The sequence below is a fragment of the Caloenas nicobarica genome, chromosome 1 (genome assembly GCF_036013445.1).
Source record: "Caloenas nicobarica isolate bCalNic1 chromosome 1, bCalNic1.hap1, whole genome shotgun sequence".
Lineage (NCBI taxonomy): Eukaryota > Metazoa > Chordata > Aves > Columbiformes > Columbidae > Caloenas > Caloenas nicobarica.
In genome coordinates this window covers 186854159-186882116 of record NC_088245.1, presented here as the reverse complement: position 1 = coordinate 186882116, position 27958 = coordinate 186854159, and the positions used below count along the sequence as shown (strand labels likewise).

General features: G+C 38.6%; 1 protein-coding gene across 1 annotated transcript; it reads left to right on the top strand.

Moving 5' to 3' along the window:
* The first annotated feature begins 56 nt into the window (after positions 1-56).
* On the top strand, positions 57-27908 carry NEK5 (NIMA related kinase 5). Its single transcript, XM_065653741.1, has 23 exons — positions 57-109; positions 1469-1609; positions 3816-3912; positions 4931-5028; positions 6869-6952; positions 7060-7130; positions 9422-9508; positions 10362-10416; positions 11934-12134; positions 12273-12345; positions 13952-14088; positions 17659-17858; positions 19216-19282; positions 19608-19727; positions 20956-21039; positions 21145-21249; positions 21973-22053; positions 22876-22944; positions 23754-23877; positions 24068-24199; positions 25288-25425; positions 26730-26844; positions 27258-27908. The coding sequence occupies exons 2-23, from the start codon at positions 1493-1495 to the stop codon at positions 27502-27504; spliced, it is 2502 nt and encodes an 833-aa protein (XP_065509813.1). The 5' UTR covers positions 57-109; positions 1469-1492; the 3' UTR covers positions 27505-27908.
* Positions 27909-27958: the final 50 nt, after the last annotated feature.

The window sequence follows — 27958 nt, the reverse complement described above, 5'->3', positions numbered from 1 at the left end:
CCGCCGCCCGCCTCGACCGCCGCAGCTCCGCCGGGAGGCGCGGAGCCCGGGGCGGGCACCTCCTCCTCCCCCTGGCCGTGGGGCTGCGGAGCCGGCTGGGCGCTCGCAGGTACCGCGTCCCCCGGCGGCGGGCCGGGCCGGGCCGGGCTGGGTCTGGCCAAGCCGAACCGGGCCGGAAGGGAGGGAGGCCCCGGCCAGGGCTGCCCCGCTGTCTCGCCCCGTCGCCATGGCGACGGCACCACAGCCGGGGCGGGAAGGGCGGTGAAGAGCGATCCCCCAGCGCGGCGGCGCCCCGCCGGATTCCCCTCCCCGTGCCCGCGGAGCTGCCTCTCCCAGCCCCCGCCACCCGTGACTTTCCGTGGGCTCTGCTGCGAGGCGGTCGGGCCCCAGCGCCCTGCCCGAGGTCTGGCCCGGCCGCCCCCACCTCCCCGCCGCCCGCTCCCCCTCCGCCGCCGCGGAGGCGAAGCCCTGTGTGGGGAGGCCCGTGTGTCTCACAGGCCGAGGGCGGGCGGGCGGCGAGGCGGCCGGGCCCGGGCGGGCAGCTCGTCACCCCGCGGTGCGGGGCGCGGCTGAGGGTGACACCGGGCACGTCCCGTGCGGCAGCTTCTCACCAGTGACTGGGAACAGGAGCTGGACTTGACCCAAGCACCCGAATGACAAATGCCCGAGGGTCAGCCTGCCTGCGCAGTCGAACTGTCGGGGTCGCCTCCGGCGGAGCTGGTCTGTCCCTCCTGACAGGGAACGTCTGTTGTCTTAACAAATCTCCTTTGCTAGCACTCAGGCCAACTAATAAGAACAGTTTTAAGAGAGTTTGCTCATATTTAGCTGTATAAGGTTACATCACCCTGTCTGCCAGAGGTTTCCAGATGACTGCAATGCCCAACTGCACTTGGCCGCAGTCTCCTGAAAAATTAGGCAGCTTTTCTTTTTGCTGCCAACATTAGATCACATTAGTTTTAACTAAATCAACATGGAATAGATTATATTTTTTCCCCTTAAAAGAGCAAGTCTGCAGTGTTGTTAACTTCAGAAAATAATCATAGGATAGAATCATAGAATCATTTTGGTTGGAAGAGATCATTGAGTCCAACCGTAACCTAAATCTAGCACTAAACCACGTCCCTAAGAGCCTCATCTATACACCTCTTATGAGTCAGACCTTCCAAAATCATCTTATAATCATACATGGTACTTTCTACTGCCTTCTCATGTTATAACTTCGGGTTGTTTTAGCACTAAGCTTCAAGCTTTTCTTTATGAGACACTCATAAACCTGCTGCTTATGGAATGTTCAGATCCACAATAATTTGCAGACTTCCAGGAGATGATATTTTGAGGAAGAATCACCAGCAGTGATAAAAGTGTGATAAAATGACTAGTAGTCATGTTGTATTTGGTTTCTACTACAAACTCGGGTGTTACAGCACTGACTACATCCAATACTAATTTGGGGACTTTTTCATTTTAGACACTGCTTTAAGACGAAGACATCATGGATAAGTATGAAATCATTAAAAAAATTGGAGAAGGATCATTTGGCAAAATATTCTTGGCAAAAGGAAAAGTGGATAATGAGCAATGTGTTATCAAAGAGATCAATTTAACTAAGGTAAAACAACAAAAACTGGATAATAGTGGTAGCTATTCACCTGATTGTACTAATTGCCCTTACCTAGGATATGAATTTGAGTATGTTTTATCTCCTTTATAGATCTGTCTTCATTATATTGAGTTAAACTTTACAAAGTTTGCTAATTTAGTGATTTTACAAGCACGGACGAAATAGGTGTTTTGATATTGTTTCCTTTTTACTGCATTTTTGTTCTTTTCAAAACTTCTCTCTACCTATGATACAATGTGTGACACTGCCTAACTCAAGTTTTATAATAGGTGATTCAACTACAATGAAACTATTGCCACTGAAATAACAAATCACAATTTTGCGATAAGTTTCTCTAAAGTTTTTCATTTCCTTTTTTTTCCACACCCATATTTTCAGACGTAATTCACAATGGAGTCTTTCCAGTTCTCATTTATGTTTATGGCAGTTTGATTAATCTAATTTTAAATGTCCGTTCTCTAGCTGTTAGTATCTGAGCTGCTTTGTTAGCCTTTCTTTAGAGGAGAACAGGAGAAACGTGTGAGCTGGCACAGGCAGGACGTGGGACTAACCACAAAACCACAGATGAAACACAAAGTGTAAACTTATTTTTGTTATCTTGCAAACCCGGGGGATCCCCGAAGCAGCAGTCGGGCAGAGGCACACAAGGTGGAACACGGGCACTGCGGAGTTCAGTCCATGCTAGGGGATCCCTGAACCTGTTGTTTTCACTTGTATTTCAGGGATTCACGCAGGCGCAGTTTTCCAGTGTAATTTGGTCTCCTCGAGAGCAGGGCAGGAATCTCACGCGTGCTTGATAGGGTGCCACTCAGTCAATCGCAGGTTTGCGATATCGAAACGTAGAGGTTCTACTTGTCAAGCACACAAGGCTAAATTAGAATTGGTATGATATATGTGTTTTTCTACACTCCAGCTGCAAGTCGCTTGAGCGTGTTTACAGTCCTCCTAGCCAATCCTCCATTAGATTACCACATATGTATTTTTAGGATGCTGTTGATCATGTGTGGTTTAGAATTCTGTGTTAGAAGGAACTGAATTGGGCCATGAAAGCGCTCTCTTTCTTTCTGTTGACTGCAGAGGCAGGTTTGGGTGACTAGCTCCAATATTGGAGGAATACCACTCCTATATCGAGTTCCAGAAACACAGGCAATTAAATTCCCTGTGATTTAAATACAGGCTTTCAACAGTCAATTTTGCTGAGTGCATACATGCTTTTGACAAGTCTTTTGCTGTTCTGGGCCGCAGTAGTTGATTCATAATATATTAGAGAGTTATAATAGAAGAATGAATATATATAAGTTCTTGAAAGAGCTGTATAAGTTCCAGATTCAAACCCAGAAAAATTGATATGCTAGTAGTGACAGCTAAATAAAAAATAGTTTATCTCTGTGTTCATGACCAATAAAACCCACGAATTTCTAATCTTACATTTTGATGTATGCAAAATAGAAAAATGGAAGCCAGTAAAACATTATTGTGGTTTCCCACTTGGTCAAAAATCAGGAGCTGGATACAGAAAATTACTACTTTGAAATCCTAAGATGGTAGTGTCTGTTTCATTCACTTTCCGAATTTTGAATCTTTGAGGATTATTTTTCAGAATTATTTCTTAAGAATGAGGGTAATAAACTGTTTATAAATACAAGAGGACATTTCGATGGACGGGTACTCAGAGACATGTATTTTTAAGAAATAATATTGATGAAAGTGTGATCACAATGAACCAAATAGAAGTTTTGCATTTTATGAAGTTTGCCTGAAATGGTGCAAGAACTTGTAACACCAGAAAAACAGAAGGACTTTTTTTACTTTTTTCTTTTGAGATCAACCATATTAAGAATACAGAATCATCTAGACCCTTATTCTTCAAATAACTCAAGGGAAGTTTAACTTTAGAGTTGAACGCTATTCATCAGCTAGCTTAGCAATAGCATTTGTGTAAAAAGTTTAAAGGTGTATGTTTGCTTGTTTGTAAAATGTCATAATTTGCTTTGAGTTTGGTAACATTCCAATATATTTCCAAGCATACACTACAGATTGATACCTTGCATTATATATGCATCATATAATATTTCTGCATATCCTTGATACACAGCCTTTTTGTATTTGCGGGAAGGATTTGTTAATGATGTAACTAGTTTTGAAAAGACGTAAATATATCATTGCTAGCATATAGTTTCTTAATTCTTTGTAGATGCCTGCGAAAGAAAAAGAAGCCTCTCAGAAAGAAGTCATTCTTCTGGCCAAGATGAAGCATGCAAATATCGTAACCTTCTATGCTTCTTTGCAAGGTTTACTTTTAACATTTTTGCTTTATTTGTGATTATAGGAGTGGGAGGCAGCAAAAACTAGCTTGTTAATATTGCCCAACCTTAAGCCTGTTGCCAGCCCCTTCCTTAATGGTGGCGACAGGTCCTAACTCCTAAAAATGACACGAGGTATCAAATTCGGTCATCAGTTGCCATCTTCATGTGTGTGGATGGGACCTAAGGGATTGTGACACGATCCTGGGGTGTCTGCATTGCTTAAGTTGAACTTCAGTCTTGATATTCAGTAAGAGTCCAGAGTTTAATGGGACTTTTCTGAGGGTTTCAGTAGAAGAAGAGAGCTTTTGAATATAGCAAGAAGTAGGTCCTGTCGGCCTTTTGTCTTGAGCTATGTTTTGAGGTATCACTCAATTATACAGAATTCTTCAGGACTGAGTGAGGTAGAAGGAAGTCTCTTCTCCATAAAAGCTAATTCCCCATATTTATTTTTCCTGCTGACATTTGTCATAAGCAATGCCTTATGTAATGAATGCTAGAGTTACAGTTTGTGTTTAAATTGTTTTCTATAATCAGGACTGTAAATGTTTTAAGGGACACATAGATCTGGTACTCTTACCAGACAGGTAAGAATAGGGTGAGTTTCTGTATTAAGTATCCCGTGCTGGTTATTTCTACTGTTGGACACTGTCTACTTTTGACCTTTTCCCTAAGCCTAACTGTATACTTAGTTATTATTGAGAAACAGTCCCAAATATGAAGCAATCTGGTAAGCATTCCCTGTAAGAACATCTGTCTTTCAGTGTGGTCTCTTGAGTGTTTTCTTGTGTATTTAATATTTTAGTGAATCTTCATTTAAGTATATTTTCACATCTTAGTTTTGCGTCAGGTTTCACCATTTTTTCACAGTTACTTTTTGAAATGGAGTAGGTAGACAATTAACTAGTCACTTTTAAAAGAAGGACCATATAAAATAAAAAAAGAATTTATTGCTATCTTAGTGACTAATAAAGGAATAAAGGAAAAATTATGCCTTCCATTTCAGAAAAGAACAAGCTATATATTGTGATGGAATACTGTGATGGTGGAGATTTAATGAAGCGGATAAATATGCAGCATGGAGTCCTGTTTGATGAGGACCAGGTGAAAGAAGTTACCTTTAGAGGAAAGGACATACTGTGTAAAACACATGGTTTGAGTTATCCAGTAGAAGCTACTGTTTCTTTTCTGACCTGTTAAAATAATTTGAAGAAACTTTGGTGATTTTAATGGGAGTTTAGAGTTTGCTTTTTACACTGCTTTAAGATCTTAAATTAAGTCATTAGCAGTATTTTGATGCCATTTTGATCCCCCTCCCCGCCTTGCTCCTTTCATTGTGGATGCACTTTTTCTTTGTATTAGTAGTATACCTACTAAGCCATAAAGACTTTATTTTAAATAATGTTTTAGAATTATGGGGGAGATATATTATATATGAGTTCTTCATTTGTTTAAGATATTTGCATCATGGCTTATCCTGCTTTATATTGAAGGCTATGGTAAATCTCTCATTCACTTCATTTGGGTCAGGACTTCTCTGATGCCATTTAGATTGTTAAACCAGCACAGAGAAACAAGCCCGAATTCTGACTGCTTTTGGGGCATGTTCACATGTATTTTATTTTGCAAATAGGTGAGTATTATAGGTATTGCAATTCACAGAAATATAATTTTCCACTATTCCTTACTTATTCCTTAATTTTTTTACTAACTCTTAGTTTTCTGAACGAGTTTTTCTCTTATATAGTGGACTTAGCATACTGAACTCTAATGTTATTTAATCGTGCATCGTCTTCCACTTTTGCAGGTACAATGAAAATTTACCTAGAAACTAGATTGACAGTATCCAACCTGTTAGTGGAACTGTACTGTAAAGCACAAAAGTGAAAAAAAAGAAAAGTATTTTGGCTTTTCTTTTTGCTCGAGTAGTAAAAGAGGAACTCAGTGTAAAAGTCAGTTGGAAGTGAATTACTGGTTAAATAATAATGAATTTTAAGATCCTATGGGGAGTCGTACTAGAGGTGGAGAGAACATGAGAGGAAATAAAAACAAAACCACAGATGATGAAAACACAAAAGAGGGAACCAATGCATACAGAACACTTGCCCAATTTAACATAATGTCATTAAAATATCTTTATTTTTTCAAATATGTGCTTATGAAAGTGTCATTTGTGGCAGCAGCCCTCTTCAGGAGATCATCTGCTAATTTGAAGCATTACTAAATAGAAGAATAGAAGGTTGTTACTCTAACAAAAGTTTTTCATGACCATCAATTTTCCTAAATAGAGAAGCATATAAGTACATTGTACTTCTGTTTCTGAATAACTCCGCAGCCACTCATTAAATAAAACATATGTATATTTGAAGTTAAATATATGCTGGATCAAGGATAAAGGATAAACCTGTGTGCTTACTTATTATGCAAGTTCCTTCGTAGATCTCTTCTGTCACCACATTTCAGTCCGTCAGCCTTTGTTTCTGTTTTTTTCTGGACTACGTTTGGTAAGACTACAAATATAATAATTGAGTGATATGGCTTTCGCCACTGAGGATTAAGACACCACTTCCCAATTCTCTCTTAGTTGTTATTTGAACGCACTCATTTCTAAAGAAAGGTCTAGTATTCTTGTTGTCCTTTGATGTGATTCTTCAGTCCTTTTTCAAGGACTTGACCTATCATGGTCAGTTAAAACTTGATGGGGCTAAGGAAAACGGAGCAGGCATCTCTTTCTATTTAGTTTTGTGATAGTACTAAAAAATGGAAGGAAAAGTTTAATGCATTAATTTTAAAAATATTATTTCTTACTATTTTTTATTTCATACACTCTACGTATTTTGCATTTTGTTGTTGTCTTTCTTTTATATATTTCAGTAAGATGCCCCATTGGACATTAGAGCCACACAAATTTATAGATGTGTGTTCCCTTTATCTTTCACTGCAGATTCTGAGTTGGTTTGTGCAGATCTCACTGGGCCTGAAACATATTCATGACAAGAAGATTTTACACAGAGATGTAAAAGCACAGGTAGTAAAACCAGTATTGAAGACGTGGTGATTTTATCTTGTAAAAAATACAGTTAAAAAGCTCTACCATGTTTCATTTTTGCCTACCAGTTTCATTTTTATTTGCAGAACATTTTTCTTAGCAATAATGAAAAGGTAGCAAAGCTCGGAGACTTTGGCATAGCAAGACAGTTGAACAGGTAAGCACCTTTTTAATTAGTCTGTGACCTACACCAACTGCAACTGTTTTTGAGTGTTCAGAATGCAACTTGAATGTGCAAATTGTTTGTGGATTGTGCCTGATCAAGAGGTCTGGAATACAAAGGATCTGACACCACATTTTTTTTTGTTATCCTAAAACATGCCATTCTGCATGAAACCACATATGTATCTAGCCTAGTCACTGGACTTCTGTTATGTATAGGACATAGGATGGGGAAGCCTCAGTCTTTCCCTATTCTCTGTGGAACTAACAGAAAGAGAACCTGGAGCCACAGCTCCTGCTGTTGAAGCCATTGATAATCCCTTCTGGTGCCTTATAAAGAAGAAAGTGAAGAGCGTTAAGAACTGAAGAAAGAGTTATAAGGGGAGAGTTTGTACAGAGTATTTCTTTTCTTTGTATGTCCTCCCAGACCGTGCCTACTTTTTTTTAAAAAAAAGGTCTAGAACCCACTGTCTGGCCATGAGAGTAAATGTACAGCTAAACTCTGCTTTTCCAAATACAGTGGCCTTATCTTCCTGACTTTGGGGACAAGATTGGCCTAGCCTGCGTAATGGCCAGGCTTTTGGCATGGCTAAAAAATGTCAGGGGGCATGCTAATAACACGACAAAACTTGAATTTGATCTCTTTTTGAGTTTCTTGATTATCTTTGACCTTGGCAAGATATTGTGGCGAAGAAGTTCCACATCGTAATTCTGTATTGTATGGAAAGGTAATTTCATCTGTTGATCATTTTGTAGATTGTCCCTCTAGCATCGATCCTTCTCAGTTGCTTGGTACTCCAACTGCTGCAACTCATTTGTTAAAACTTTTCCTGTCTCTAAATTAAATCAGTGTAAATTTGACCACGTTACTGTCTGCACAGCAACAGTAAAGAGGACAGATAACTTTAAATGACATAGTCAATTTGCTCATTCTCTTCAGATGTACTTAACTCTGCACATGTATTAGGTAGCTTTATGCATTCTTCACATAGGCGTACAGCCCATGTAATTTCTGTCAAGGCGCCATCAGGTTGTCTTTGGATTTAGGCCAGTTCAGTGGCACATCAGAGCTAGGAAGTCCTGCTGAGAGTTGGACTGTATTGGATTAGCATGTGTGGAGTATCTTGATCCAACCTGCTCATCTCCAGGGCTCTGCCACGTCGCTGTTCCAGCTGCAGTCTCTGCCTTGTACCTTTGTGGTGTGTTCCTTTGTGAAGCACGGACCTACTGTCAGCGCCTCAGCTCTCCACGTGTGAACTACTACACAGAAAATGCCTACCTTCAGAACTGTTCTGGGGATAATTGCCTTAAGGTTTGCTCCTACACAGCAGGATAGTACACAGCAGATAGGAAGTAGACTTCAGAATTTGAATGTCCAAGTGCAGACATTTTAAAGAGTATTTAATAGGCCTATACAACAAAATCATTTGAACTTGATAGTACTTCTTCTCATATAACAAGTGAGTTAAGTTTCTCAGTCTCTGTTTTCTTCCTCACCTGGGGTGCACAAAGGCATTTTCATCTCCATTCTCCACTTCAGAATGCAAAATAGCGTCTAATACTTTCACTTGCAGTTAGGTGTCTGTGACACCTCAGGCAGTCGGTATTCATATACTCTATAAATTATAGAGTGTAACTTACAACCTTTATTGACATTATTAATAGCATAGTGTGAGAGGAATCACATTCTGTGAGCATCTTCTCTCCACTGACTTCCCAGGGACTCTTGGTGACATCCGTAGAGTAGATAACCTAAAGGCAAGTGAAATGAATCCAACTGGTGCTATTTGGCTACATCTTCACAAGTCAGCAGCAAAGAGGGAACTAAAATTCACTCACTTCTGCTTTGGTTTCTGGACAGCATTTCCTCCTTCCACTGTTCCTGGCTTGCGTAACTGACTACCACCTCCCATATTCTTGCTTCAATTATTATGTTGGAGACTTCTGATATTTAGCCGTGTGTCTGACATTTTTGGGGATTCTGTGTTAGTGGTAACCATTCCTTAAAAACGTTGACTACAATGTCAGTGAAAACTGGGGAAGAGAGAATTTGTGTGCTTTCTGTTGAAGTGCAAACACTCTCCACTATTTAAATAGTTGGTCATTTTTACACGGAACTGGGAAGTACTTCAGTTTTTCTTGGGGTGTTCCATCAAGGTATTATTCAGCTAGGGGTTATTATTCAGTTAGGGAACTATTACTCTGCCTGGGGCAGAAATGCCTCTAGTTCAATTGCTTGGAAACTTTTTCAGTGTGTAAGCCTTTCTGTTCGTTGTGTTTCATTAGCACTATGGAGTTTGCCCATACCTGCGTAGGGACCCCCTATTATCTGTCACCTGAGATTTGTGAAAATCGACCATATAACAATAAAACGTAAGTCTCTGTCTTTCCTTCATATGCTTGTGCATGAGGGCATGTACTTCTACTTTAAACTTAAAGTGTAATCTCATTCTCTTTTAACACTCCTTGTTAGTAGTGGCATGAAATGTAAAGTAGATTTTTTTTTTCCTTTGCTTTGTCTGGTTCTCCATCGAATACTAAGTTTCTCTCCGTGTTTCCAACATGTAATAACCAGTGCAAATATGGATCTTTTCAGTTCCAAGTTTGTGAATTTTTTTATACACTCATCTCCGATTTATAATAATACACTAAAATGAAAGCTGCTAGATTGATAATTCTGAAACTTGGCAGTAGCCACCTGCAGGAAAGATGAATGAGTCTGAGAATTGTGAAGGCTTACTCGGGTGTAACATAAAATACTACATGAGGACCACTGAAAATTCAGCAGCTGAGTGGGCTAGACTCCCTTGTCTATGTGGAGGATTCGATCAACACAATGTTCTGGAGCCCAGCCTAGCATCCCAGCTCTAAGGTGCTTTTTACAAAGGTTTGCTTCCTTCTTGTCTCCTTAACTATCAAGTCAGCCAGAGACAACTTTGCCCTTTATCCTGCTAGGAACATTAAACAGGCGTTCTTTATGTCTGGTGCCTTTTCCAATGATAATGATGGTACCTAGTTAGGTGTCATAGAAACATTGGTAGCACAACTGAAAAGAAGTGTCAAGTTGTTCTTTTCAGTGCATCTTAAGAAAAAATAAAAGTTGCACCAGTATGAGTCTATGGTGGAATAATGTCAATGAATTTGAGAGCAGAGAAGAGGTACTGATTACATGTATGAAATTATTATAGTATTTTCCCTGAAACCTTTAATTACTTTTTATTCACAGAGATATTTGGTCTCTTGGCTGCGTGCTTTATGAGCTATGTACACTAAAGCATCCTGTAAGTATTGTGTAACAGAATCAGATCAATGTCATATTATTAAAAATATGATGGGCAGCCTGGAAAAACTATAGTAATAATAGTACTCATAAATAGCTGCTAGAATTATTTTCAGTTTATTTATTGATATTAAAGAATGACTGCCAGTGTTTAATTTTTTTGTATTGTGTCTGTTTTTTGCATACTAAAATACTCTGTATTCTGTTGTATTTATACAACTTTATGTGTTTGCATACACATATCAAACATACATTTACTCTTTAATAAGTACTAAACTTTTTCAAAAAGCAGATGAACAATGGAAAGAATTAAAGCCACACTCCAAGATTAAGCTTTAAGCATATAATTTTACTAATTTCTATTTGAAAATGCCAATCTATGCTTACTAAAAAGTTTGAAACCCACATTTCCCCAGAAAGCAGTTTGAGTCCCCAGAAGCATTTTCCTAAAGGTTTCCTTTTGTTTGGAAGCACATTCACGTCAGAAAATAACCGAGAGAGCATCTTCAGGAAGCTGTGTTGTCCTCAGCCTAATCTGAGCTTTAGCTAATCCTCATCCTGGGAGTATTATGTGAAGAAGGGAACACAGCAGAGACTAATCCCGACAATGGGAATAGGATCAGATTTCTGGGCCCAGCAGAAGTTGACATTTTGCTGGGCTTGGCTGCTGGAGAAGCCAGTGCCGCACTGATAGGAAGAGGAATTGTGCTGAGCTGAGAGCAAGGGGATACTGCTGAGGAAAATTCCAGATTTCACAAAGTGAGAAAACATTAACATTACTTCTTATGAACATTAGCTGTTTTATTCGGTATTGCTGCCTGTTTTTAAATTTGAAGGTGAGGTGTAGATGCTGATGTAGACAGGAAATGCAAGTGAAGTTAAGGGAAAATTTGTTTACAACACCTTCAAAATAGTCAAGGAAATAAAATGGTGATTTTAGAAGTGGCTTTCAAAATTAGTTTTGCCTGTCTAAGGCCCTAGAAACTATATAAATGATGACCTATTAAGGGATCTGCTGAACTGAGAGGGCTGAGTTATCTGAGTGGCATCAGTCGTTAAAAATCAGATTATACCTTAGTTCCTGAGAGAACACAGAACGCAGAGGCTGAATTGTTTGGAGTGAGGTTTTGAGGGTGAACACTGTGAAGCAGTGTGAAGATTGTATGTATGCAGGTCTCTGGTGAACAGCTTTTGGCAAAATAAATCATGTTTCATTCTGAAAAAAATGCACCTGTATGACAGCAGAGTGTGAGTAAAACTCATCCAGGTACTAAAGCTATTGGACCTTCTGAGTTGTGCAACTGAAACAAGTAGAATGTAACCAGAAAGTATAGTCAGAATTTGGTTATATTAATTTTCCACAGAACAACTACAGATAGCAAGAAAGGATTTGTGAAGAGATTGTGTAGCACAGGGCTTCTGTCAGCAAGCAGCTTTTTTTCCAAGTTGGAATGTCTAGTCCATCGTTTCCTACCAGCAGTACTTACTGTGCTCTTTTTACTGTTTTTATTGGTTAAGTTTGAAGGCAATAGTTTGCACCAACTGGTGCTCAAGATCTGCAGAGGACATTTTCACCCAGTGTCTCCCAACTATTCATATGACCTGAGGATATTAATTTCTCAGTTGTTTAAAATACCTCCAAGAGATCGACCATCTATCAACTCTATTCTAAGGAAGCCCTTCTTGCAGAAGCTTGTTCTCAGGTATTTGCCACCTGAGGTAAGTGCCTTGTACTGCTGCTTGCTGAGAGAAAAATATGTATCAAAGTAGTATTTTAGTAGATAGTAGATAGAACTGGTTAGTAGATAAGACTGTTGACAGTTCTATCAGATGCCTTTTTTCTTATAAATAACACAGGAAGAACTCTATCACACTGTGATACATAAAAAAATTCCTTCAGCATCACAGCCTGGACCCAAGCTGATACAAGGTAATGATAATAGTATTATTTAACATTAGTTCTACACTAGCATTTGCTAGTTATGATATACGTGATGGCTATAACTTTCTCCAGCAGTCCTTATTGCACATACAAGTGTTTTACACAAAGTTAAAAAGAGGAGAGAACTGCAACAGCAGAAACATTCACGCCAGGCAGTGCATTGCTGTCCTGTTCAGGAAAAGACAACTTTAAGACCAGGTCATTAGCAACAGTCAGCTGGAAAAGCTGCCATAGGAAAGTGCTGAAACATTAGCCTTCATTCTTTTAAGAATAGAATTTACAAAATCGAGAGGCTTTGGTCTAGTTGCAGTTTAGGTCCGTCATATGAAAAACATACTTTCTTGGTTTTGCCAAACTATGATGTGCAAAAATGCAAGAGTCTTGCAAATTGTGCTCCATGGTATTTTACAAAATAGTAAAAATGTATTTTACAAAATATAAATTAGATTAAATTGTGAGAGACAGTGAACTCTATTTGGATTTAGTGCTCATTAACAGATCAGATTATGTGTGCCCATTCTTAGAAAATATAAATGAGACTAAATGGTATCTCTATGAACTGCTGAACATCTGACATTTTTCTGGCAGCATAACCTTTTCCTCATTCTATATTCTTCAGTATATCATAATTATTCCTCACATTTATCTTTGGAGTATTAAAGCAGTTTGAAGAGACTTGTGAAAATAAACCTATGTAGTTACTTAAATGGACTATGGACATTTTTGTTCCCCCTCAGAGAAAGTTCTTCAGTAATGTGGGAACCCATGTGATTTTGCAAATGACTTTCAATTAGATATATCTGCCTTCAGGTCTTACACAGTTTGGACAAAGACACCTGAACACCTAAGTCACTTAGGCATTTTTAAAAGTATCTGTGGTCATATACTAATGATTTTCATATATTTTGTCTCCCCAATGTGATACTCGCACAGTCATTACTCAGGAAAGATTTCAAACTTGCTTAGGCTTAATCCTAGCAAAGATGCTACTTTTCATTATTGCAGCTAAGGTGTTAGCAAAATTCTGATTGGCCAAACAGGAATGGTGTGTGCTTTTATTTTCTTCTACATGGGGAACTGCTAAGGTAAATTTTTCACTTTTGAGACCTTCTTTCCAAATTTCACAAGTACTTCAAGATTGTCTAACAATTTGTAGAATACCAAGGGCTAGGTTTAGAAAGGGAAGGCCTAAGCAGGTAGACATGTGGCCTCCAGTGAAATCTGAACCTAAGAATCAGAGCTCCTATTTTCTGTTCTTGGTAATAGCATCAAATCAGCATTCTAGTTTATAGAGGTCTCCTTTTTATTTGATGTGCTTCTTTGCAAAACTAATCAATGAAGATCCACTTTACATGAGTGTGACAAATCGTAGTGCTTCCAAAAGCATCTCATTCTAAGAACGAAAGGCAGAATGCCTAGGAAGTGTGTGGTATGGTGATGATGATGATGGTGATGATGAAAAGATGTAAGTAGTGTTTGTTAGCCCAGCCTGTCAGCATTAGGTGTATGCACCCTACCATGGTTTGCAACTACATGGTCATTAATCACGTAGAGAGCACAGAAGGTAATTTTTTAACCTTTTATTGTTAAAAAGTGCATAAACTTCAAAAAAGGAGAATCCAAGACCAAGCTTCTCCAGAATCTGGAGTGGTGATGCCTGTGAAGAAACAGGAATTATTTCAAAGAAATGAATGGAAGCCTCCTTCAAGAGGGCAACAGCCTATTTTTCAGGTACTGTGCATCCATATTCTTGTAATATTTAATCACCTTCAGAAGGCAAATTCCTGCTCTTAGAAAAGACCCTTTAAAAGTCCTCATTAAGATGTATAAAATTCAGCTTATTGCCTACACTAAGTCAGTAGACACAGTTAAAAAATCCTGAAGCCTCAGAAGAGCTGTTTTAGAAAGCCTTAGTGGGAAACACCAAATTTAGGCTGCTTCAGTATGGTCCTTTTTAACAAAAGGAGTCAGGCGTGCTTTGCATTTACATTTGCACAAAGGCATATAAACTCTGTGTTTGCATTTTTGCTATAGAAGCAAATACACTTGTGCTCTTACCTCAAATCTTCTGAGAGCCCATTCATGGCAAAACAACTGGCACCCTCTGCACTTAACTCAGGTACTATTAAAACAAACAGCAGTAAATGCACAGTGCAGTTACAGTGAATTAACTGATGGTGGGGAATTGTGGAGTTCCCAGGATTGCAGCCCTCAAGGAATCACACTGTCTATGGAAAGACACTGCCACACTGTCTATGCACTGGCCCTGTGCAAAATATAGGAATTAGTTTTTCTCAGTTACCTTTATGCATATCCAATGCAAATCCAGAGATGGATTAAGTTAGGAAGGTTAAGTTTCCTTTCACTGTGCACTGCTGTGATCAAAGGCAAAATTTTGTCCACAGTGTTTTGATCTATGAGACATGCTCTAATACTAACACTGGGAAAGTTCCCACATCATTTCAGCATCCAAATGAAGCAACCAGTTCGCAGAGTGGCAGGGATACTTGCATAGTGTCATACTTTGCGTTGCTTCAGGATTCACAGAATTGCAGAACGGTTGAGAAGGGACCTCTGGAGGTTATCTGGTCCGATTCCACTGTTCAAGCAGGGCCACCTAGAGCTGTTTGCCCATGGCTATCACCAGTTGGCTTTTGAATATCTCCAAGAAGGGAGGCTCCACAAGCCTTCCTGGGCAAACTGCTACAGTGTTCAGTCATGCTCACAGTAAAAAAAGTGTTTCCTGATGTTCAGTGGGAGCCTCCTCTGTTTCAGTTTGTGCCCGTTGCCTCTGGTCTTGTCACTGGGCACCACTGGAAAGAGTCTGGCTCAGTCCTCTTTGCACCTTCCTTTTAGGCATGTATATTAATTAATAACATCCTTACAAGCCTTCTCTAGGCTGAACAGTCCAAGCTCTCTCAGCCTTTCCTCATAGGAGAGATGCTTCAGTCCCTTCGTCATCTTAATGGCCGTTTGTTGGGCACTCTCCACTCTGTTCATGTTTCTTTTGTACTGAGGAGCTCAGAACTGCACCCAGGACTCCAGATGAGGCCACCAGTGCTAAGCAGAGGGGAAGGATCACCTCCTTTGACCTGCCGGCAATACTTTGTCTAATGCAGCCCAGGATACCATTCACCTTCTTTGCCACAAGAGTATGTTGTTTTCTTATGTTCAGCTTGTTGTCCACCAGGACCCCAAAGTCCTTTTCTGCAAAGCTGCTTTTCAGTCAGTTGGCCCCCAGCATGTACTGCTGCAAGTGATTATTCTTTCCCAGATGCAGGACTTTGCATTTCCCCATGTTGAACCTCATGATGTCCCTGTCAGCCCATTTCTCCAGCCTGTTGTGGTCCCTCTGGATGGCAGCACAACCCTCTGGTCTATCAGCCACTCCTTCTGGTTTGGTGTCATCAGCACACTTGCAGAGGATACATTCTACTCCATCATCCAGATTATTAATGATGTTAAACAGGACTGGACCCACTACTGACTCCTGGGCTGCACAGCTAGTCACTGGCCTCCAACTAGACTTTGTACTATCATCACCACACTCTGTGTCCAACCATTCAGCCAGTTTTCAGTCCACTGTCTGCTGATTCAGCCCATACTTCATCAGCTTCTCTGTGAGGATCTTAGGGAAGACAGTATCAAAAGCCTCACTGTAGTCAAGGTAGACAATATGCTCTGCTCTCCCTTTGTCTGCCAAGCCAGTCAGTTCATTGTAGAAGGTTACCAGCTTGGTTGAGCATTATTTCCCCTTGGTGAATCCGTGCTGATTACTCCCAATCACCTTCTTGTCCTTTATGTGCTTGGAAGTAGTTTCCAGGATTAGTGGTTCCATCACCTTGCTAGGCATTAAGGGGAGGCTGACCAGCCTGTAGTCCCCTGGGTCCTCTTTCCTGCCCTTTTTGAAGATACGAGTGACATTTGCTCTCCTTCAGTCCTCAGGCACTTCTCCCAATCACCATGATCAATCAAAGGTAATAGAGAGTGGCTTCAAAATGATATCTGCCAGCTCCCTCAGCACTCATGGATGCATCCCATCAGGGCCCATGGACTTAGGTTTGTCCAGTCTGCTTATGTGTTCTCTAACCTGATCCATTTCCACCAAGGATGCATCTTTCTTGCTCCAGACTTTCTCCCCGAGTCAGAGGGGCTGGGATTCCTGAAGGTTGGTCTTGCTGGGAAAGGCTGAGGTGGAGAAAGAATTAATTACCTCAGCCTTTTCCATGGCCTGTGTCACCAGAGCGCCTACTTCACTGGTCACAGTTCTCAATCCTCTTACATTTATTTAGATGGCCTGGTTTGTTCTCCCTATTGCTTGGGATTGCCATACTTCTGGATACCATACTGTAAAAGGTATTTCGATAAGAGACAAGGCAAATGCTTTTTGAAGTTACCTCTTCCTTGGGAACATTAGCCCAGTGGAAAATTCTTACACAGATATGGATTTATATTCTACTGTGATCTGGACTATACTGTAGGTAGGTGAACCTATTTTTAGTGTTTCTAAGAGAGAAAACAGAGAGGAATAGTTAATGTATTTACCAGCTAAGGAAGGGATACGTAGATGCTTTTTCATTGATGTAAGAAAATAAGCAAAAGTCACCATTTTTCTTATACAACATATTTTTTAGTCTCCCACCATGGAAAAGTTTGTGAACGTCCTACCGCACTTCTTTTATATCATGCAGAGGCAGTTAAGGTGATCACCTTCTCTCTATTGTTCTTATGAGAAATGGAAAAGACAGTCTTGCCACAAAGTAGAAATACAGGGATGTTTCATCACAGTGAGGACTTTGAGAAATGAAAGGCAAGCTCCCACAGGCACAGAATCAGAGATGATGACATGAAGTAGCACAGTGCTCCCCTGAAAGCAGCAGTCAATGTGTATACTGCCCAAAACTGCATCCCAGAATCCCCTTGCTCTCACATGTCAAAACAAGATTCTTCTGGAATTAATTCAGTGCTTCAGGCTTCAGAAAATGAAGTGACTTCAGGGCAACGACACTGCAGGGTACAAAGCCCCATGCTGATTGACTCGCACAATGTGGGCTGCTGCTTCCTGAGATGAGCTGATGAACAGGGGAAAAGGAAATGACAGTGGTAAGATTGCATATACCCTGAGAAGTTAGAAAGTTTCTGCATTATATATGAAAGAATTTGGAAAACTGACACTAACTTTACTTTAGACAGCCTGTATTACCATGCAACTCAAGCTGGGGAGAAGGACAGCAAGTTAATTCAAAATTGTACTGATACAAATAAGAACAGGTAAATTAACATCCTTTTTTATCTTTTCAGCCACAGAGCTCCAGATTTAAGATGGCAGAAAGACCAGAGAGCATTAGAGTACATGGCCGTTATGGTCATTACTATGATCAGCTTGACAACTTGCAGAGGAAAGTTAATGTACATTATGACCTTTCTCATATCAACCAAAGAGTTGAGGAATACTACAGACTAAAAGGACAAGTTGCACCTCCACCCGCACCACCTGACTGGTAAACTTTTCTCACTTTATTTATTGGTAGTGAATTGTCCTGCATGTTTTGAGTTATCAGCCTTCCTGATTAGGTAACACTGGCCGTGGCTTATTCAGTATAATTCCTTCTCTGCTTGGTTTTTGACAATTTTTGTGCATAAGTTTTTTGCAAACATGATTACTCCTGTTCCTGTCTGTCCAGAAGTTCCTTCCGAATATTTTGTCCTGATGTTTGACATTTCGTTGTCAAAATGTGTCCCAAATCTCAGCATTTTATTGGGTGAGAAGTAAAACGCAGGCTTTTTTGTAGTCTTTCTGATTATATCGAGGATAAATACTGTCTTTTCTTCCCACCAGGATCAGAATGATATAAAGGCCAAAAGCAGTTCTCCACTTGAGGAAACAGAGTGGGAGAAAGGCCATGAAATTTGTTTGGTTTTGGTTTTGGTTTTGGTTTTCCCTGCAGGGCTTATATTTTTTTTTCAGATATAAATACCCTTTCTCCAGCAGTTTCTTGACTTCAAAGCTTTTCTCTTACAAAGTAGAAGTACCACCTTTTTATTACTTGATTGCCTGTCCATTCCATGATTGGCCTTTTTAGGTGTAGATGAGCTTTGAAAACCTTGAGAAAGGAAGATAAGGAATTTTTAATACTGCCTCCTTTTGGATCCTTCCTTTAAGGTTGACTGAATCATTAATTTTCATCCAATGATGACAGTGTTTAGAATGTTTCAGTTAAGGATCATCAGGTTTAGAACATATTTTCTGAGCTGAGTTTTTAGTGCCTTATTTAAGGACAAAGTCCAGTTTGGATCCCTGGGGCACAAGTGGGTTCTGAAGTTAGGAAGTGAAATAAATAGAAATCAGGGAGCTTACAAGTGACCGTGGGTTATTTTATACCAAAAAAAGAGAGAAACGTTTAGAAACCAAAAAACTACAAATTTAGGCTGATAGAATTAGGCACAGATGAGAAAAGAAATAGAAAAATTGTTGAATATACAACCTCTGTTCTTACAATTTTTACTCATTTTGAGGATCAGGAAAGACAGCTTTATTTTCATTGACACTTTCACATCCCATTTATCGAATGAAAGGTGGAGAAGGACTTCGCTGCACCCTTCAGAAGGCTAATGCAACTGAAGTAATAGGAAGGGCAATGCGTTGGATATGGATATGTTTTCTTTTTGTTATTTTACTGTTGTTCCATATTTATAAATATTTATTTATAAATATTTTATCCATATTTATATATTCATGTAGTACAAAGAGAGCTCTGTTTGTCATATGTGATAGAACCTGTAGAGAATTATTTGTGCAAATGATAGCAGAGTCTGTGAAATAAAATGTAGCATATGAACATCACTTTCTTCTCTCAGGACTGCAGAATATCTTCAAAGGCGTTTTGAAGCCCAACAGTACAAGATTAAAGTGGAAAAACAGCTGGTAAGTAAACATTGAATCATAGAATAAAATCTGTAAAAAAAAAAAAGAATGAAAATCCAAAAGATGATCTCATGTCTTTCTAGCAGCAAACTGTGACTCTGACAAGTAAAAATTTCTGCTCCAGCAAATTCGTTGATCTTGAGGTTTTATTTTCTAATTCAAAACTATAGCAATGTAAAATTTTGCTATACCTTTTTCCTCCAAAAATATAAACTTGCCTTACTGCACTCTTCAGTGGAACAGGGCGGGTGAATTGAGTGAGCACTGAAGGAAAGGATTCTAAATAGAAATTCCTTTGCCCTGGGATTTATTTGTACATCCATAGGGGCTGCGACCATCCTCTGCCAATCCATATCATGATCAAATGCAGCAGCAGAAAATGCAGGAAGAGCATCTCAAAAATACTCAGCAGGACATGTCTAGAAGGAATGAAATGGAAGAACAGGTAAATGAAATATCCTCCTTAGCTGCTTAAAGCTGTCTTCTTACACTCCTTGACAATAGTGTTCTTTATATAAGAACTGATTCTTTTCTGTCTGACCACTAGGAAAATATAAGCTGTTTTCATATGGTTCCATCTTGGATAAACTAGTAAAGACTTGCATAAAAGCTGAAGTCCATAATCATTTCATAAAGCATGGCCTTGATTTTTATTTTGCTTCCACTGAGATTAGAGGAATTACCTCACTGAACAAACTAATGTTGGAGGACAGTAGGTCCTCACATTTACAAATCAGAGAAAATAGTCATACAGGCATTTTTCATGTATGTATGTTCATTGTTCATAAGTCATACTCTGACATTTAGACTGTGATATAATAGTACGTGATGCATACTATTTCCCTGCTATGTTGTAACTTTTGGAGATTATTTTATACAGAAACAATATACTTTTCTGGTTTTGCTTTTGGGCGACAGCGAAAACAAACTGATACTTCTTTCTTACATGAACACATATAAATACATTTAATCTATATTTGATTTATAGAAAAATGTCAGAATAAATATTAATATATTAACTTTTATATAATGGTCTGACTTCAGAATAAGAACATACTCATCATATACACATTCTTCAGAGACTGTTGCTGTTTAGTTCCACAAAGTCTGTACTGAATATGCCAGAAAATTAAACTTTACAGATTTGTCCATGGGCAAATTGGGATAGACCCTCATATAAACAGTAACAGAGATGTCCTTAACACAAAAATTATCTTTTGGCCAAATTTGCATAGGAATGTTGAAGCTTCTCCAAGAAAAGATTACCAGGTTTTGTTTTGTTTTGAGGAGCAGGTTGCAATACAATAAATAATACATAATTTTTTTGTCCTCCTAATTTCCAGTCCTCTCTTTTGGGATTGCAGCCTTAGAGTCATTACTCAGACAGTCCTTTGGTTATTGTTGGAATTAGCTATTTTAGATATAATTCTACAGAAAGTCTAGCATGAAACAGTCTGGAAAACTTCGAAAACATTGAAATCTGGAAGAGTTAGGACTCAAAAATGTCCTCTAATAGGAGGTAACAAGTAGTTTTTAAAATTGGCAGTAAAGGACACTAATCCCTTTTTCTCATATATACACAGCTTGATATCCATAGAATATTTTGTTTAGCTAGTGTTACTTATGCGTGCATTTCTAATGTATATGTATTCTACCTTACTGTTCTTTGATAGGAGTACCTGAAACAACTGCAGAAAATTCGAGAAGAATACCACAGTGATATAAAAGAATTGAGATTTAGAGCAGGAGTACTCCAGGTAACAAACCTCAAACATACACACAGTCATATTTCCTTTTTCTTTATTAAGTTGATATCCTTAATTAGAAACTGAAATGAACATTTTTATAAAAATGTTCCCTAGGAGAACCAAAAAATACAAGACAAAACCTATCTTGTGAGGCAAGGGAAAGCTGAGGACCAGTCTGAAACCAAGGGTACAGCTGGAACAAGAGAAGAACCACTTCAGGTATCAGTACTATCTCCTGGTCTAAACAGAACTTTTTATGCAAGTCCTGCATGGTCTTTGATTCACTCTCTGTGACAAATGTGAAAAACAGTAAAGCTTAAATCTCACTTGATGTTTGCACCGCATGTGAAAGTCTCCCTGGGTTCCCTTCATGAATAGCCTGGAAAGTTTCTTTGGCTGAGTCCGGACTTGTTTCGGTAACTCTTTTATATCTGTAAATATTAGAATGTACTTTTACTTAATTTCTTTTTGTGGTATGTTTCTTTTCCTTGCATTCTAAGTGAATTAAAGAAGAAGTCACAGTGCAAATCTTTATGAGAAATCTGTGCAAAAGATATAGCAATTCATGAAAGCTCACTGTGTGGGATGTCGAGGTTTATGTGGACTCCTTACTTAAACAAAAATTTGGGAGAAGCAGGAGGAAGAGGCAGGGCCAAAACTTTCCAGCTACAGGACTCCTTCACTTCTTTCTCATCAAATACTACTGAAGCAGTGACAGAATTATTCCACTTTTACTTTGCAATATTGGCATTGTGACCACCAGGTAAGTTTTCCAGACCACATGGAGTTCTACAGCAACAGGTCTGGTTTTCATCAAGTGAAATGAATGAAAGCCTCAATTTTTGAAAATGAATCTCAGTGTGCAGATTCCCAGTCTATTCTAAAAAAAAGAGGGGTAAGGTTTGGTTTTTTTAATTATTATTTTATTTTTCCTCCTTCCAGGACATGAAAGAAAACTTTAAACAAGTCAGGCTTCAGTATAGGCAAGACCAAAAAATCTTAGAAAAGAAATATAACACAAAGGTATCCATCATTTTTGTTTTCATCTTATAACTGTACATTTCAAATGATTGTGTTATCAAAGTAGCTCTGGAAATCAAGTTATTTGAGAGTCAGCTAAGAGCACTGGTCTACTGTTAAAAGTTGAAAGAAAGTAGAATCACTAAGGAATGTGTAGCAGAGCTTTTCTGATCATTTGAGGGAGACTCACTTTAGATATTTTCAGATAGTCATCAATCCCTACCTACTTATCTTCTTATCAAACTGCATTAGTAGTGTATGGAAACTCATGTTGAAGTTTTAAGTGAAGTCAAGTCAGGCTGCTAATTTCTTAACATTCTGTTGTAAAAACAGTCTTCTCTATAGTGCTTTTTAAATTGTAGAAGGGGATGGGAAATGAATGGGAATGCAAATAAGATATCAGGAAAGTTTCTGACCATAAAATCTTTGTGAAGTGGCCTAAAGGTCTTTTGTGAAATACTGTATGGAAGCAGTACAGTATTCAAATTTTAATACTGATTGACAATGAGCTGTAAGAACCAACTCTGTATATTGCAATGATTGAATTAAGTTATTATCAAAGACATTTTTCCTTAAAATCAACAATATTCCAGCCCTGTGAACTGGATGCAATTATTTAAAAATATCCATAAACTATATTCAGAGCAATCTATTTTTGTCCAATTTGTTCAACTTTGATCTTGTTAAACTGAAGAAAAATATTGTTAAATAAAATTTAATTTCCATAGAAGAATAATTTTGACGTTTATAGTTCCATATAAACTGTGTACATTTAATTACTTGGGTTTATTTCATAAATTAATGAAATGTGTGAATTTTCTTTAGGGAGGAGTAAAGTTTGAAATTAATTTAGATGTATGTGTTCCTGAGGAAGACAGCATTCAAGAAGCAGAGGTATGCTGTAGTTATATACAAAGCATTTACATTAGTTATCTGAAACCATGACAGGAGCTCCATGATCTAAGGTTTAATTGTTTCCATTACAATCATGCTCTAGTTTGTTATAGTGAAGCTTCCTATTGAGGATTTGTTGATGTATTGCATATATCTGACCTGCTTCAAGAGCATAATTGCTTAGAAGAAAATGGGATGATATCTGGGTTAATCTTTCACATGTTAAAAGATGGAGTGCACATATTTTGTAAATTGGGATGAGGGGAAGAATTCATCTCAAAACCGACTTAGTCTGCAAATGCCAAATTTGTTTTCTAAATGGTTTTAGTACATTTCTGTTTCTTTTCTCTAGTATTGCATCACACAGCAATAATAATATTGTGATAAACCAGCTGTTACTTAGAAAAAGTGGAAGTGATGCTACTGATCACATGATGTGATTGCATTTATTAAAATGACATTTCTAGCTGATTGATATGTAATAGCTACCTATTGAAATTTTTATTAGTATATTAGAATGTTTAAAATATTTGTAACAGCAACATCAAAAATATTTCTTTCTAGTATATATATTCTTAATTTATAAAGCACGATTTTCTTATTCTGTTGTTTCACATCTTTGCAGAGCCTCATGCAGCCCTCTGATACACAAATCACAATGTGACTTTAGAATTCTGCTGCTTCACTTTTTGTTAAACAATTTGCCTGTGCATGTATGAGAATGGCCGGCAAACACCATAAAATGAGAAGTGATTAGTTATTGCCCCATATCTGTTTTCTCTTTCTACAGTAACCTATTGTTTTTTCAGGTACTAGATAAACTCAATGAGACTTTGACTTTTGTGGATGGTGAGAATCCTAAGGAGAAATTGGTGGAAGTTTATGAAGATCATACGGACAGAGCTTTGGAAGAACTGTCTGGATACCAAACAGGTATTTCTTGGGGAAATGCAATGCAGAGTGTTAATCCTGAAAATTATGTAGGAGTTAGGTAAATTCAGTAACTCCAGGCTGTAGCAAGTTTATCTGATCAGCTCTTGCTTTATATCACATAATATTATAATCACACTGAAATCTACTTAAAAAAATGAAATAACTTTGCCTCCTCTTTTTTTTCCCTTAGAGTCCAATGGCATAGATGTTATGAAAGAAAACAGAAAACATTGGCAAGCTGAAGCCCCTCAGACACTGCTGAATTTTTTAGCTGATGCTGATGTCACATCTGTGTGTCCTACTGTGGCTGAAAATGAACTTGGTAAGAAAGTTTTGTGTTTCAGTGAAAGTAGGGAGCTGCTAAAATTCAGCCAGACTACTTACAGACCTTTGCCAAAACAATTCCATACCAGAGCGTTCAAATGATCTGGCAGGCTTTTAATTGCAGGACTTTATAATAACTGAGGTTATTGTGTATGTTAAACCGGAATGCAGTCATAATTTTCCCCTCTGTCTAATATTGCAACGATGTTGTGCTGCTCATACATATTAAGAGAGCTGCATTATATGAATCACTCTGCGGCCAGGGTAACAAGGGCTAAAAGTGCCGGTCTATGCAACAAATCAACACCACTTTCTTGGGCCTCGAGTTGATGAAACACAAGAACCGAGGCAGTCAGTTGCCAGTACCTCTCCAGAGTGCAGTGGAGTTCTGGTTTTGTGCTCCACAGACTTGTGTTGCTGCACAGTCCCAAGTGCGTCCTTGCACAGGTGTGGCTGTGGTGATGCTCCTTTTCAGAAAAAGGTAATTGCCATGTTTCTTGCAGTACCAGTGCATATATTCCCAGGCAGACGGGTATCTCCAGTGACTGGTTGCTGCAAACAAGAGGCTCTTCCAGCATTCCAGCATGCTCCAAACACCCTAGATACACAGAAACAACCTGAAGAGTTTGCATGGACAGCGAAGACCAAGTAGAATATTGTTAATATGCCACTTCTTGTTCATTCTGCCTTAGATGAAAGAGCATAGGCCACAAAAAAACCCCAGGAATTTCTTTGAAGCTTTTTCAGCCCCAAGAAGGCAACAAGTTTGAAACCTAAGGCTGCTCAATGAAGGTGCATCTGTCTATTCCAGGCCTAATTAAGCAGTTACTTGAGCTTTTATTTATTAAAACTGGTATTAGAATTTTTTAGTGATAAATAGCCCAAGCTATTTTTTTATCTGTGGTATCAATCAGACTCAATACTTATTAAAAATTCAGTATTCCACAAGGGGAAAAAGCTCAAACGGGTTCCAGCATTACACAAAATGAATAAATCAGTGTCGAGACAAGAAAATCTGAATCTGGCAAAAGACAGTGCCAAGCCACAGTTATGCTTTCATGACCTGAGAGCTTTCCTGTCCTTCAGCTGAGTGTGCTGCTCTGCCTGAAGACACCCCAGAAAACAGGAAGCAGTGGAAACAAACAACACCAGAGACGCTCCTGAGTATCTTAGCAAAAGCAGAGCTGTCTAATGACTCCTTCATCTGGCTTGAAGAAGAAATAGGTAGGATGTTTGTTACTGTAAATTCTACAAGTTTTTCTTTAGTGTATGATTTGTTCTATCATTGGCAGAGGGTCTGTGATGAGAACCAGCATTTTGAAGTCTAGTTGCCAAACTAGAAAAACACGTGCAGCCTGTTCCAGCAGCCCCTGCTCTGTCCTGCAGCAGTGACAGGCCTCTTTTGGGATGTTACTGTTGTCAACAGCAGGGAAAAGGGCAAACCCTACATACTGGCTGTTACTTTCATATATAATTCTTTCATTTGCCTGGGTAGATGGACATAAGCTGCTACTGCCAGCAAGGTGGCTGATACCACAAACCTGGATCTGGCCTCTGCAATGGCTGAGGTAGAAGAACTCTGTAAAAAACATTTATACAAATACACATATTTCTGTAGAACAGCTGTAAATTGTAGTATGTGCTGACCTAAACTACAGTTCTGACTTACTTTACAGCATGGTCCATGCTGATACAGCCAACATGGAAATTAATTTGAACTCACACTGCAGCACACTTTCCTTAAGTAACAAACTGTTTTCAAAATAACATTTACTTTGCATCAAAGTTGTTAGCTAAAAAGCCAGAGTATTTTCCACAGAAAGATGCTGTAAATGTAACTGGACATTGTGTTTTTATACACAATTGCCAACCTACTGAATGTGTAATGGGAGAACAGGACATTTAAGCCAGCTAAATCATACATGTAAATACCAAGTTTCAACAATTTTATGGGTCATGAGAAATCTCTTTTGTTCAAAACTGTTCAGTCAGCACTCTCCTGCTAATTATGCCTTGCATATGTTTTCTCATAGCATAACAAGCTCTTTTAAAACTGCCCCATCCTGAAAGCTAAACCAGCTAAATACCTGTCCTAAGACTAGCTTTATTGCTTACACATTAAAAAGAAACCAACCCAAACCACTTTGCACTAATATCAGTTCATACGGCTGAAGCAAGAATAACTCACACAGGTTTTCTAACTGCTGTTTCTTTTATCAGTTACATTTATTAGAATGTGACACTCTCAATAGGCACGTCTGCCCTGCTACTCAAGCTGACACTGTAGGGTACGGTGTTACCCAAACTGACAAATTTCTGTTGGGTCACATGCAGAATTTAGCTTTATACTAAAACAACAACTCTTAAAATTGTTCTCCCACCTTCAGGTTTGGGTTGCCCTTCAGTCTTTGAAAACAAGCATTTTTAGGGAACCATAGGTACAGCTAAACAACAATTTTCAGTCCCCGACAGTACACTTCTATAGTTAGTTAATATACAAATAAAGGAACGTTCCTCTTCCTTTCCAGAAGGGAGATTAACTACATTGCTTCCAAAAGCAAACAAGGAAGATGATTCAGAAACATGTTCTGCTGTTGCTGTTGATGAAAACAGGCTTGAGCCGCAATCAGATGATGAAGACACGTAAGTCAAGCACATCATATAAAAAATCCATACAACTGCTTTCGCGAAATGACAGGTTGCATTGCCTGAAGATTTTCTTCTGTTCTTTCAAATTCATAAATGAAGAAAACTTACTTGTTTTACAGAGCCTGTTAATTTAACTTTTAATTCTGTAACTTAATATGTCACAAGCCAATGCTGCCATTAAAAATGTTATGCAGAAGCATGAACATGGCTTTGCTTTGCAATTCCTGTTCTCTTACTTTATAAACACAGGTAAACAATCTCATGGAGAAAGAAGAAAAGCTCACATTTAAGTGTTGCTTGTATATTCTTTAAAAAGTGTTTTTAAAAAATCTCAAAGACCTTGAAAGTAGAAGGGCTTGTTACAAAGACACATTTATTTAATATAATTATCTTGGTTTATTTTACAGAAATTTTGAAGATTCTGAAGATGAACTCACACATGAGCTGGAGGAATCTCTGGAAAAAGTGGCGACTTCACCGGAGAGAACCATGGAGTCTCTCATTCATTCAATAAATAAACGTCAAGCAGATGAAGAGAAGATGACTTTACCTAGCAAACTACTTGGAAAACCTGATGATTTAGAAAATAACCGTGAGTCATTTAGCATTGACACACGTAATGAAAAAGGCAAGCAGGAAGCAAGAGCTACCTAGAACACCAGCACAGTTACTGTTTCAGAACTTAATAACTTGCTTGAAATTTCAGCCTCATGAGTAACAAAATTTAAGGGTAGCTGACATTAAATGCCGAGTAAATCAACTACTTTTCAACAGTGCTGAACACTCAATTAAAATTAATAGAAGGTTGTTACTATTTTGTTTAAAAGGAAAAAAAATCAGGCTACTTTTCAGATGTCTAAATGTTGAAAAATACTGATCAAGACTGAAATGCACTTTCATCTCTATTATTCTAAACTACCTGCGACGTCTCTCACCGCTTGGTTGAGCACATTTCTGATTGCATACTCTCTGGAACTGTTTGTGTATCATGTAAAAATGCCTCCTAGTCAGTCTGTTGTATTTCCCTAGCTCAATCAACTCCTTGTTTTACACTCTTCCAGCTTTTATTAATCTCCATGTACTGCCAATACAGCTTTATAATGCATGG